The sequence below is a fragment of the Aspergillus welwitschiae genome (assembly GCF_003344945.1).
Source record: "Aspergillus welwitschiae strain CBS 139.54b unplaced genomic scaffold BDQ94scaffold_45, whole genome shotgun sequence".
In the NCBI taxonomy this organism is placed as follows: Eukaryota; Fungi; Ascomycota; class Eurotiomycetes; order Eurotiales; family Aspergillaceae; genus Aspergillus; species Aspergillus welwitschiae.
Window position 1 is genome coordinate 223,918 of NW_020798739.1, and position 12,453 is coordinate 236,370.

Sequence of the window (12,453 nt, forward strand, 5' to 3'; positions counted from 1 at the left end):
CACTCACTGCGAGAATAGCCCGTCTGCAGCGGGTCGAAACTGAAACATACTGGGCAAATACAGTATTCTAGTCACTACGGACGGACTAAGTGAGATCCCAACTTCACGATCATGGCAGCTATGCAATCCACTTTGGTTTTTGTGTGTCTTGGATTGACTCACATACCATCTTCTTTCGCGCGAAATATCCTGCTCTTACAACCCCTCCTGGATTTAACAGAACATGAATTGGTGGCGTTCATCTCAAATTATGCACATTCTCTGCTTCTGGTGCTCTATCCACAATTGGGAATTCACCACATGGAATTTCCGACTTGGATTCCCTCCTTCATACCTTTCTTATCTCCACATTGCTATTCTGGAATTTCCTGGGCTGGAACCATCTTGATTTAGTGAACAGGAGCTTGCCTACTGGAAACTGGCCTCCTCTGGTTACATTACGTCTCTGGGAACATGACACTACTTTCAAGACTCATCTCTTCTCTCATTCTCGTTTTTCTTGTCGTCTCTTTTTCCCCCTCTTTTCTTTCCTTTATCTTTCTTTGTCTGCATTTGTAATGGTATCAGAACGATGTGGGGAGTTATGTAAATTTTTCCTTGTTTGTCTATCAATTGTTCTCAGGACACTCTAGTACCTGATGTGTGTGCGTGTGTGTGTGATAGCCCGAAGAATGAAAATTACAGACATCCAGGTGATGCATTCATTGTCAAGATCGCATCACATCGTGAAAATCATAATTCATCATCAAATGACATACATTTAACACGGGACTGTGTGTGATATTGTACAATCAAGCCAGCCAGCCAGTACAGTCTGATAGCTTCAGTTTCCGCAACAGTACTGGATTGCAGCTGAACGCCATTGCCAGCCCTAAGGTCCAACTAACAGGTTTCAGTGTACGGCATGGTGAACAGGAGTCACATAGGTTCCCCTTGGTTCTTCAGCATGGCTTGTGAAAGCGATAAACTGCCTCAAAGATGTAGCAATCTTTAAACATGAAGACTTCATTCAACCACTCGGACGGAAAAGCCAGTCACTTTCCGGTGTGGGTATGAGATAATTTGTGATATTGAATTCATTCGTATTGGAATGCGAGCCATCAACGACGTGATTGGTATTGCTGCTGCCACCGCCGCCGCCGCCTGTCCCAGTCAGTCCGTTGACTGACATGGGATTGTTGACTGGGTCGCCAATATCCAGGCTGAGGATATCCGTCGCCCGAGCAGCGGGAACACGGGGGACATTGAAGAAACCGAAGACGTCGAGGTATTCGAGTTCATTGGGTGCTGGATTCCTGACTGTCGCTGGTGGTTCGGAGGGCTGGCTGCCGGCTGGAGAGGTGCGGGGTTGTCGGGAGATGAGGAAATCGAGATCGAATGCGCAGCGGCGCATGTCTGCTAGGATTTTTACGGTGGATGGAGTGGCTCGTTCCGAGTCGGAGACTCCGGATTGTTGGTATTCGCCGTATTCGTCGAGAACGCGCTGCAGGATTGAGCTGTAGCGCTCTGCGACTTTCCAGTGTTTGCCCATCTGGGCTAGGGTGTCGACGAAGAAGAGGATGTCGGGGCTGACTGTGTGGGCTATTGTGGACCCGTGGACGAGGAGGAGCCGTGCAGATACCCAGAGAGTGAAGGCAAATGGGGGGCCAAGTTTGTCGAGCATGTTATTGTCGACAACGAAGCGCGTCACGGAGAGGATGTTGTCCACTGCAAGCAGGCATCGCTGGCTTGCGCTGTATGAGGGGGTGAAGATTGGTGATCGTGTGGTGGGATACGCTGCTGATGAATGGAGCCGGATAACCGCACTGTATGGGTAAATGTTAGGATTCCTTGATGCGATTGCATGTGATCGAGATGGTAAGAATACTCACGTTTGGTAAGTGGCATGGAGTTGGACCCAGTCACAATGGATCCCCTTAGTAAACTTGGATCCATTGAACAAGCGGGAGGAGTTCTCGTAGGCATATTCGGCTGGGAGGCCAAATTCCCAGGACGTTAACTCGCTGTCCAGCTTGCGGTATGTAGTCTGCCACTCCTCGACGTCCGACAAAGCCCCTATATCGACAGGTCGTTTCAAGAAAGCATGGATCCGAGAGAGAATACCCAATACTTCGACATAAAGTCCAAAGCTGCCGACATTTTCGGCACGAGTCACGTAGTCAGCACGATCACTCGAGCGTTGGAACCATCTTGTCTCCACGGGCTGGTTCTTGAGAAAGTATTCATCTTTACATGGTAGTTTTCGGTCTATGTCCTTGTCGTCCAGGGCGAAATCAAAGGCGGTTGCAATGGTAGAATATCGATCCAGGAAATACACCATCCAAAAGAGCCTCCGCCTGCTCTCATCCTCAATCCAGGATTCCGGCTCCGGGAGCGTTACCGCCCTAAGAGTATAGATAGACGGATAACTGGGAGCAATGAGCGAAGACTTAGCCTCCACGGCTAGTCCCAGCTGGACCACTGATCGGGTAATCAGTGCGAGCAATTTCCATCCAGGAGGGCCGTTGGAGGACCCCACTAGATCCAGGGCTAGGATTACCAAAGCCTGGAGAGCCTTTACTGATGAATTTTCTAGCCCATAGAGTAGGACCTTCTGTTTGGAGGAGTCATGGTATCGTTTGCGGTTTTGCTCGTTAAGCCGACTGTCGCTTGAAAAACGAAGAGTAGTTGCAACGATGGCATAGAGCACTGTCCTGTCCGCATCTTCGAGAGGGGACGGTCCGAAGAATGTATCGAGAGTTGTACGGCGATGAAGAATGGGACACCAGGTATTGATGTGTTCAAAATAGAGGTCCACCAGCGCGTATAGAAGATCGTACGGGGGTAGATCGAGCTCTGGATCTGCCAGTAACTGTTCCTGGTTGGCATATAGGTTGACCGGAACTTTCAGCGATGATTCATTTCCCATATAATCATTGGCTTGTGGCGCGTTATTCGTCGACCGTGGTACCGAAACGGGCGCAGACATAGCACTCGCCAGGTGATTTTGTATGGTGTTCTTGACCGATATGTCCGAAGGACTGGTGATGGATGGTTCAGACTGACGCGGTTGGGGCACGATAGATGATGGATCATGGAAATAGAAGGCGTTATTGGGACTGGGACCCTGAGCCGTCTCTGATGGTGAGCTGTATGAGAAGGGCCCTTGGTGGGGGATATCATGGCTCCTAGTCGGCTGGCTCTGAATGATATGCGTCTCGATTAGGCGAGCCTGCGTCTGAATAACCTCTTCTAACCGGTCTGCATTCCTAGTCAGTGGGGACTTCAGGTTATTCAACGACTAGCGACGCACCTAGCCTTTGTTCTAATTCCTTTCCATAGCCTGCCCGTAGTCCAGGCTTTTTCCGTTCCTTGTATTCGCATAATTGGCCATTGCGAGAGCACCACCCACAGCTAGGCTGCGCTCGATCTGCGCATGTTAGATTATGGAGATATGTAGCAAGGATTTTAAAGTGAGGGGAAGCCACCACATAGGCAGGGCATACCTACCGCATTTGACCTTCCTTTGCTTACATAGCTCGCATCTTAGTCCGTTAGTAAGATGTCCAATGGTATGGGGCCAGCCACAGCTCTCTTAGATCAGATGTTCCAGCAATCATTGGAATGTGGCCAAAGGGAGATCTGTGCTTTCAATTGTTCAAAGCAGGATGGGACGGTACGTACGACACTGTGAGGGGTCGTTTACGTTTCAGCGCACGAGGGACGCTCGACCCGTTCTGCGCAACACGATCATTCTCGCTATCGGCAGCGGACCAGGATTCATCCCCGCTGTGATCCCGTTCCAGATCGCCAGCAAGTCGGGATGGTGGTGGAGTCTGTCGAACAGAGACAGCTGCAGCAGCGTTCGGCATGGTACTTTAGCGAGTCCGGGGTTTATCGGGAGAAAGACAGGTGCAGCCACAGCAGTTCGATCAGCAGCGACGAAGCATCCTGGCAGGAGGGGCGGAAATCGGGGAAATTGGACCGAATCAACTGCTAGTTTCAAAAATCGTGCGAAGCGCGAGCGAAAGCGACAAAGAAGCAAAGGAGAAGAATAATAGGAAGGAATGAGAGAGACGAAGAGAGCGTCGGGCTGGCATTGCCTGAGCCAAGAAAAGGCACGCGGACCCCCGCAAAAGGACCTCCACACCCGTTCTGCCGTTTGTGAAGAACCCTCTGGTCTGGGGGAAGATGACCTTTGCCTTTGCCTTTGCCCTGAGAAAGGACTTGCTTGGAAATGGGGCGCCCCTTAGGGTCCGTTCACCCGTCCAATGTCTCTCTAACTAAGACTTACTCTTCGTCCCTGTGATTCGGTTGGCTGCGCAGGTTGGAGACCTTCTCGGGGTAGCATTGTCCCGAGGCATCACCAGCCGAGGGGAAAGTCTGCCGGGTTGCCCCTCGACGCCGAGTTGCTCGTATGCTTTCAAATATGCTCCAGTTTCCCCGGGAGAAGTTTATCTCCCTCTCTTTCTCTCTCTCTCTCTTTTCTTCTGCTTCTCCTTCTCTAGCTTTTGTGATATCCTCCATACCCTCTCCGCTAAACTACTGCCAACATGGGCTCTACCGGACAATTTCCCCGCATCAAAGAGATCCGCACCTTCATCATTGACGGTGTGGGATCTGGAGGTGATTATCATAATGTAGGCTCAGCAGCGCCCGGATAATGATGAGCAGATCGCTAAATCTCTTCAATTCAACAGGTCAAAGGAGGTCACTGGTTGATTGACAGTAACATCTCCACCCCTATGACTCGCTGGGCACAATACCGTGGCTCTCGCACATCATGGGGTATTAACGTCCTGGGCTCTTTCTGCGTCGAGATCGAAGCTACCGACGGGACTAAGGGATTTGCCACGGGATTCGGTGGTCCCCCGGCTTGTTGGCTGGTCCATCAACACTTTGAGCGCTTCTTGCTCGGTGCAGGTATGAGCTATCAATATCAGTCTTCTGAAAATGAGCCAGGCTAATCTGTATCTCATCTTCTAGACCCCAGAGACACCAATGACCTGTTTGAGAAGATGTACCGGGGATCGATGTTCTATGGCAGAAAAGGTCTCCCTGTTGCCGTCATCTCGGTGATTGATTTGGCTATCTGGGACCTTCTGGGCAAGATTCGCAACGAACCCGTTTACAAGCTCATTGGCGGCGCTACGCGTTCGCGTCTGGACTTCTACTGCACTGGTCCTCAGCCCGCTTCGGCCAAGGCCATGGGTTTCTCCGGAGCCAAGGTCGCTCTTCCCCATGGCCCTGACGAGGGTACGGAAGGACTCTTGAAGAACGTTGAGTACCTTCGCAAGCAGCGGGAATCAGTCGGTCCCAACTTCCCTCTGCGGGTCGACTGCTACATGTCCCTGAACGTTCCATACACAATTGAGCTGGTCAAGCGTTGTGAGGCGGAAGGAATCAACATTGACTGGTGGGAAGAATGCTTGACTCCGGATGACTTCGACGGTCATGCGCTTTTGAAGAGAGCCCACCCCACTGTCAAGTTCACCACCGGAGAGCACGAGTACTCGCGGTACGGTTTCCGAAAGCTCGTGGAGGGCCGTAACTTGGACATTCTGCAGCCGGATGTCATGTGGGTCGGTGGTATGACGGAGTTGCTCAAGGTCTCCGCCCTTGCCAGTGCCTACGACCTCCCCGTTGTTCCTCACGCATCTGGACCTTACTCCTACCATTTTGTGGTTTCGCAACCCAATACACCCTTCCAGGAATACCTCGCCAACTCTGCAGATGGACACACTGTTGAGCCCGTCTTCGGAAACCTCTTCCTCAACGAGCCGATCCCTACTAAGGGATACCTGGATGTCTCGATCCTGGACAAGCCGGGCTTCGGCCTCGAGCTAAACCCTGCTGCGTCACTTATCCCAGCAGCTTCAATTCTCACTCCTGCGCCCCAAAAGGCACTGGTTGCTCCAGCTGAGAACCAGCAGGAGTCTACTTGAGCAGTATTTCGACGAAAATCTTGACGGTTTTTCTAGAAGATGCTTGATGGCATATTTCCTATCTGTGACGAAATTAGCATTTACTTACTATGCATGTACACATGACCATTTTTCTGTTTCAGTTTTCTTCAGAACAATAGATAGGGGGGCAATGGAACAATCCTCGACATGACTTGGGAACAAATCCTCCGGTGTGGGGTAAAAGCCGAATGTGGGGGTGGTCTCGGGGTAACAATCCCACGAGAAGCCCGAGACCGACTCCACTTCAACGTAGATTTACTCTTTGGTTATCTGAATCTCCCCGGCGGGGTTGACCAGAATTACCAGCACAAGACGAGCTCTAAATCCAGGGCTATAAGCTGGTAGTATTCCTCACGTCAACCGCTCAATTTCCTCCAGAGGCCCCAATCGACCATAAACCACAATCAACCCATAACAATAATGCCTCTCCCCCAAATCCTAGTCGGCAAAGTCGCCGCCATTACAGGCGGTTTAACCGGTATTGGCAGGGTAAGGCGAGCAGACACAAACAATTGAACTCACAGTCATTCCCAAGGCCAGTCTAACATGATCTCCTTTCTAGGCCATCGCTCTCGAATACCTCCGCCACGGCGCAAAAGTAGCCGTAAACCACCTCGGCGGATCCAAAGAAGAGCCCCTCATCGAAGCGATGCGCAAAGACGTATCTGAGATTATCGGATCCAATAACGACAGTGAGCAGAGCAGCAGCAGATTCATCCTCGTCGCAGGAGACGTAACACAGCCCGAGACGGGGCGGGAGTTCGTAGCCAAAGCCGTGGAAGCCTTTGGACGACTCGATGTGTTCGTGAGTAATGCGGGAGTGTGCAAGTTCGAGGAGTTTCTCGAGTAAGTGGTCAAACCACCCATTTGCTAACTCCCCTTCTGTTTGTCTACCGTCTGGAAGAGCCATTTCTAATTGCCTTATGTTGGCCTACTGTGTAGAGTCGACCCCCCTCTCCTCGGCCACACAATCAACACCAACCTCTGTGGCGCATTCTGGGCAACACAAGCAGCAGCACGACAAATGGCGCTGGCTCAATCGCCACCGGGAGGCTCCATTATCGGGATTAGTTCTATCTCTGCACTTGTTGGGGGTGGACAGCAGACGCATTACACGCCCACCAAGGCGGGGGTGCTTAGTCTTATGCAGTCGTGTGCGGTGGCGTTGGGCAAATACGGCATCAGATGTAATGCGCTGCTGCCGGGAACGATCCGGACTCAGTTAAATGATGAGGATATGAGTGATCCGGTGAAGAGGACGTATATGGAGGGCAGGATTCCGTTGGGGCGGTTGGGTCAGCCACCGGATTTGGCGGGGCCGGCGGTGTTTTTGGCTTGTGAGGAGTTGAGTGGTTATGTGGTAAGTTTTCTTCTCTCAGCTTTATGTTGGATGTTCTGGAAGAGGCTGCTAATGTGAATCAATAGACTGGAGCGCAGATACTTGTGGATGGGGGACTTTTCGTGAATCTTCAGTAAATGAAACGATATTATTGTGATGATCTCTCTGATGTGGACATACTTGGTTATGGCGATCGGTGTACATACATACTTCTAGCATATGAATCGAATTAAGTACTACTATCTAGATTTCAATCGCATATGCTTTGACTGCAACTCCTCCCCATACACCCTCCTTCTGCTCCTGTGACAAGCCCCTCTTCTCCAAGATGCCCTCCACCACACTCCTCCACCGTCTCCAGGCGACTGCACTGCCGCCTCCACCCACATTACACACCGGCCAGTCAGACCCAAACATGACTCTCTCCGGCCCAAATGCATCAAAGACCACGTCCATCCACAGCTGGACCTGGTCGACTAGGGAAGCAATATCCGGCTCCGATTCCGCCGTCAGCGGGGGAAGCTCCGAGAATCCACCGGAAAGCTTCATATACGCTGTCGGATGCTGTGCCATGGCTGTGATCAGGGAGCTCCACTCCAGGAAATCAGGATGCGTAGCTATCGAGTCGGGCGATGTGTACGGCAGACGAAGGTTTGGCTTGCACAAGTGGTCTGTAGACAGCTCGTTAGCAACAAGCAAATACCAACCATAAACTCTGATTAAAGATAGAGGCAGAAGGTGGTGGATGAACATACTAATAACGATTCTAACCCTATCCTTCTTCTCCCCAACCCCCCGATAAACCGTATTCATCATCTCCGCCGCCTCCCTCAACTGCCAAATGCCACCTTGACGAGCATCCACCCCCAGATCAAACGCCAACTGCTGCCGTCCTAGCCACCTCAACCCATCAATGAACTCGGGCTGCAACATGACTCCGCTCGGCTTATCCTGAACGAGGTACCGCACTCCGCGGACTTTTCTGAATACTTCCTCCGTGCAAGTCCTTTCTCTCACTAGAGAAATGTACTTCTCCAGCGCAGCAGGACCCCCGGGAACAGGCGCCCAGGGTACCATACCTAGACAGAGGTGGCGATCTACATCTTTGTGTCCTTCCCCGGGGACGGGGTCTCCGGTAATGATCCGGGTGAGGAAGGAGACTTCGTCGAGGGCGTGGGACCAGCCACGGGTTGGATCTGATTCTTCAATTGAGGAGATTCGGTCGGTTTCGAGGAAGATGAAGCCCCGTAGGTAGTGTGAGTCTGTTGTTGTTTCGGGGGATGTGGGAATGGAGGTGGTTGCGAGGCGGTATTCGTCGACGGAGTGCTGGGATCCTAGTGGGCTGGAGGGTGTATACCAGGCCAGCGTGGGGAGATGGGATGCTGGGAAGAGGTGGATGTGGGAGTCGATGATTGGGGTTGGCATTGTCGTGGGTGTACTTTTCTCTTTTCTTTCTTTGTTTGTGTTCGTGTTTCGTGTGCTTGTGAGGGGTCGAGCTGGTGATCTTCCCGAGAATGCGGGGTTGAGCGAGTGCTTGGGATGGATATTGGGAGGTGAGATTATAGAAAGAAAAGAAAACCTACAAAGCTGAAAAGCAGCATACGTGAGAGTAGGAACAATTATCAAAGGAGGGGAAGTAGTGATCCAGCTCTGGTGGCCATCATGCAATTCGAGTCAGCAGGCGAGGGGATGATGATCGGGGATGCATTAGCCCGAGCGCTGGCAGTCCATAATGCACATCACGACCAATCTTCTTTCACTCTACTCTCTCTCGCCCTCTGCTTCCCTCTCACATTGGCTAGATCCCTTGGCAATTACTGAGGACCTTCGGCAGCTACAGTGGCAGCTTTATATACCGGGGTAGATTGCTCTGGGCTTGTCCTCAGTTTTGTGTTCTCCCTAAACTCCACGACTGAACCACAATTTTGGGGCTGTCCGTCACTCCTCGCCAATCACACTCCGCAACGGACACAATCTGACTTCGAATGCGGGGTTCTTTCAAATGATACCTAGGTAATGGCGGGGGTGATATCCGGAATTCCGTTGAACTGGCTTCTCATTTCACTGGCACTTGGCAAATCAAGCGTGCTCTGTATGCGAGGAAAAAGAGGGGTTCGGTGAATGACGATGTGACTCGCCTCCAGCTTGTGCCTCGGTTACGGCTACATACGACCTCTAATGCTTCTTTGAATCAACTATCCACACCAGCATGGGATACGCCTTTCTTGGCCCGTCTCAACAATGATCCATCAGGATGATCCCAGTCCCTTTAGCGCGTCGGCTGGGTCCCGCAGTGATAAAGAGAGGCTGCTTCCTTGATCTGCAGCTTCTGAGTCTCGCTCCTCGCACTCTTCATCGGCCCTCCTTCCTCTCCGTCCAACACCGAAGATATCAGTACACTTCGAAGATGACTGGGCCTATTGATAATGCCAATGGCAGTACAGCTGTACCGGAAATTCCTGCAAAGCAGAAGGCTGCCATCTATGACCAGCCCGGCACTGTCTCCACCAAGGTCGTAGAGATAGATGTGCCCGAGCCGGGTACGGGCGAGGTCTTGATCAATCTGTATGTGGTGTGACCTTCTAGCCCCGATTGACTGGACAAAATCCATCCAGTTGCCGAGTGTATCCATCGGACTAATGGCTTTCTGTAGAACCCATTCAGGCGTCTGTCATTCCGATCTTGGAGTAATGACCAACACCGTAAGTATATAGACCTACCTCTGGCTCAAGCACCCTCCTAACTCGTCCAGTGGAGATCTCTACCCTATCCCACACAGCCAGGTCAGATTGGCGGCCACGAAGGTGTCGGTAAGATTGTCAAGCTAGGCCCTGGAGCCGAGTCTTCAGGCCTGAAGATCGGTGACCGGGTTGGAATCAAATGGGTTTCTAGCGTATGCAAGACTTGCGGTACGCATCCAGTTATCTTAGCCCCATAATCGCGAGCAGGCCATATTGACGTTTCCAACTACCAGAACCATGCCAGGCGGGCGCCGACGGAATCTGCTTTAAGCAGAAGGTTTCCGGATACTACACCCCCGGTACATTCCAGCAATACGCCCTAGGCCCCGCCAACTACGTGACACCGATCCCAGACGGCCTCGCATCAGACGAAGCTGCGCCGATGCTCTGCGCCGGCGTGACCGTCTACGCGGCCCTGAAGCGCAGCAACGCCCGACCAGGGCAATGGGTTGTGATCTCCGGCGCTGGAGGCGGCCTAGGCCATATAGCCGTGCAACTCGCCAGCAAAGGCATGGGATTCCGAGTGATTGGAGTCGACCACGGCAGCAAAGAAGAACTAGTGAAGGCCTCCGGAGCTGAGCACTTCGTCGACATCACCAAGTTCCCCTCCGACGACAAGGGCCAAGCCATCGCCAGCCATGTCAAATCCCTAGCCGGTGGCCTGGGAGCTCACGCCGTCATCGTATGCACCGCAGCCAACGCAGCCTATGCCCAGGCAGTACCATTCCTGCGCTTCAACGGTACCCTCGTGTGCGTGGGGATCCCTGAGAACGCACCGCAACCTATTGCGACCGCGTTTCCTGGGAAGATGATCGCTCAGCATTATACCATTACCGGATCGGCGGTCGGGACACAGAGAGATGCGATCGAGACACTGGATTTCGCGGCGAGGGGAATCATCAAGGCCCATTTCCGGACGGAGAAGATGGATGCTTTGACCGGCGTTTTCGAGGAGATGAGCCAGGGGAAGTTGCAGGGGAGGGTTGTTCTCGATTTGTCTTAATGTGATCGATGTCTGTGGCTTGGTGTTGGTCTATTTTCGGAGTTAGCTGGTTCAATGGAAGTTTTAAGTATATTTAACAAACACGATGAATGAATGCACTCAAAGGAAACACCATTTTAAGACTAGTAAAACAAATAGACATTTCGTGATCAGAGACGAAAGACCGACAACAAAAAATCTCACAAAGAGACACATAGACTGCTTGCTATGCAACAACTGAAGTTAACCAACCTAAACTCTCAATAAGAAAGAATTCACGAAACAGTCCAAAAGACAAGACAACGAAAGATACCATGAAAGGGAAAAAAAGAAAGCAAAAAAGAATGACCGACGCAGGACTCGAACCTGCAATCTCTTGATCCGTAGTCAAGCGCCTTACCATTGGGCCAGCCGGCCAATTGTTGAAAATAGCGTCACATTTTTGCCCACATAAGCCAAATTTAACCACTCAACCCCCACACACACACACATGGGACACGCATGACACGCTTTGGTGGCACAGGTCGCAACAATCCTCCCAGGCCTGTATGTCTTCTTCCTAAATCCGCTTATTTCCGGGACGAGGCTCGGTAGGATCTGCCGGTCGGGCGGTGTGGGGGTGTTTTGCTGTGGTAGTAAGTAAATGGTGGTTTTAGTGGCAAAATTGTCGACCTAATTCTGTGTATTTGATACCTTTTAGGTAGAAATGAGACTGTTCTCGTTTTTTTCTTTGTTCACAGATTGCGGGGAATTGAATTGCTTGGCCCACCTTCTGGGCGATAAATAAGAGGATAGGGATGTTACGGAGGATCTGCAGGGTAGTATCTATTGAAGTTTATCTACTTGTAGTGGTAACTAGTGCTAGGACGGAGGTGGTGGTGGTGGCATACGTCGGCTTCCTTCTTGTGTGCGCACTGCCAAGAAGTTTAAGAGACTGGAAATGGAGAAAGGGTATTGATTAGGGGAAAGGTCGGAGAATTGTTCAGTAACTATAGCGATTAATGAGCTCATTCGGGGGAATTAGAGCACGACTCTGAAAGAAGGGATCAATTACTCAAAACAGTTCCTCAATGCTGCATTTTGATGGTAGATAACTTCATAGCTACGTACTACTTCGCAATTTCTGCCCAACAACGACCACTACTAAGTACCAAGTCCACGGGCCAGAGTACCGAGCAGCTGGTAAAGAGGGTCTCACTCAGACATGGGTATGTACAGAGTGAAATAGTAGGACATGTGAAACTTTATCCGGGAGAACCTCATTGGTCTACCTGCCAGAACTCACGGCCGACGTCATGAACAAAATTTTGAAAGGGCGCTTTGCTTCGGGGAAACCGACCCAGCGATTCAATGATACCAGAAAAAGAGTAGATTTGGAATGGGTAGTTGGGTGCGAGGGAAAACCAGGCTGTTGTCCCTTGCTTAATGGCCGGTTTAGGGATGATA

At 51.3% G+C, this 12,453-nt stretch overlaps 7 protein-coding genes and 1 non-coding gene across 8 annotated transcripts; 5 read left to right on the plus strand and 3 right to left on the minus strand.

Moving 5' to 3' along the window:
* The first annotated feature begins 13 nt into the window (after window positions 1–13).
* On the plus strand, window positions 14–516 carry BDQ94DRAFT_98028 (uncharacterized protein). The gene has a single exon (XM_026776974.1). The coding sequence runs from the start codon at window positions 112–114 to the stop codon at window positions 391–393; it is 282 nt and encodes a 93-aa protein (XP_026621511.1). The 5' UTR covers window positions 14–111; the 3' UTR covers window positions 394–516.
* Window positions 517–775: 259 nt separating this feature from the next.
* On the minus strand, window positions 776–3,889 carry BDQ94DRAFT_183517 (putative C6 transcription factor). Its single transcript, XM_026774439.1, has 5 exons — window positions 3,664–3,889; window positions 3,490–3,524; window positions 3,293–3,409; window positions 1,872–3,240; window positions 776–1,805 (listed from the first exon to the last, which is right to left on the minus strand). Exons 1-5 carry the CDS (start codon window positions 3,849–3,851, stop codon window positions 1,010–1,012), a joined length of 2,505 nt encoding a protein of 834 aa, XP_026621512.1. The 5' UTR covers window positions 3,852–3,889; the 3' UTR covers window positions 776–1,009.
* A 498-nt stretch (window positions 3,890–4,387) lies between these two features.
* Window positions 4,388–6,092, plus strand: BDQ94DRAFT_183521 (L-rhamnonate dehydratase). Its single transcript, XM_026774440.1, has 3 exons — window positions 4,388–4,619; window positions 4,680–4,902; window positions 4,966–6,092. Exons 1-3 carry the CDS (start codon window positions 4,533–4,535, stop codon window positions 5,922–5,924), a joined length of 1,269 nt encoding a protein of 422 aa, XP_026621513.1. The 5' UTR covers window positions 4,388–4,532; the 3' UTR covers window positions 5,925–6,092.
* A 144-nt stretch (window positions 6,093–6,236) lies between these two features.
* BDQ94DRAFT_98044 (SDR family NAD(P)-dependent oxidoreductase) lies at window positions 6,237–7,557 on the plus strand. Its single transcript, XM_026776975.1, has 4 exons — window positions 6,237–6,434; window positions 6,508–6,791; window positions 6,888–7,305; window positions 7,371–7,557. Exons 1-4 carry the CDS (start codon window positions 6,366–6,368, stop codon window positions 7,419–7,421), a joined length of 822 nt encoding a protein of 273 aa, XP_026621514.1. The 5' UTR covers window positions 6,237–6,365; the 3' UTR covers window positions 7,422–7,557.
* On the minus strand, window positions 7,341–8,902 carry BDQ94DRAFT_152075 (uncharacterized protein). The gene is made up of 2 exons (XM_026767882.1): window positions 8,040–8,902; window positions 7,341–7,955 (listed from the first exon to the last, which is right to left on the minus strand). The coding sequence occupies exons 1-2, from the start codon at window positions 8,707–8,709 to the stop codon at window positions 7,528–7,530; spliced, it is 1,098 nt and encodes a 365-aa protein (XP_026621515.1). The 5' UTR covers window positions 8,710–8,902; the 3' UTR covers window positions 7,341–7,527.
* A 27-nt stretch (window positions 8,903–8,929) lies between these two features.
* On the plus strand, window positions 8,930–11,128 carry BDQ94DRAFT_152076 (zinc-dependent alcohol dehydrogenase). The gene is made up of 4 exons (XM_026767883.1): window positions 8,930–9,849; window positions 9,938–9,986; window positions 10,037–10,193; window positions 10,259–11,128. The coding sequence occupies exons 1-4, from the start codon at window positions 9,539–9,541 to the stop codon at window positions 11,026–11,028; spliced, it is 1,287 nt and encodes a 428-aa protein (XP_026621516.1). The 5' UTR covers window positions 8,930–9,538; the 3' UTR covers window positions 11,029–11,128.
* A 224-nt stretch (window positions 11,129–11,352) lies between these two features.
* On the minus strand, window positions 11,353–11,424 carry BDQ94DRAFT_t237. The gene has a single exon. It is a non-coding gene; the product is annotated as a tRNA-Arg (tRNA).
* Window positions 11,425–11,757: 333 nt separating this feature from the next.
* Window positions 11,758–11,970, plus strand: BDQ94DRAFT_152077 (uncharacterized protein; the record flags this gene model as incomplete). The annotated part of the gene is made up of 1 exon (XM_026767884.1): window positions 11,758–11,970. Exon 1 carries the CDS (start codon window positions 11,805–11,807, stop codon window positions 11,967–11,969), a length of 165 nt encoding a protein of 54 aa, XP_026621517.1. The 5' UTR covers window positions 11,758–11,804.
* Between the last annotated feature and the right edge of the window lie 483 nt (window positions 11,971–12,453).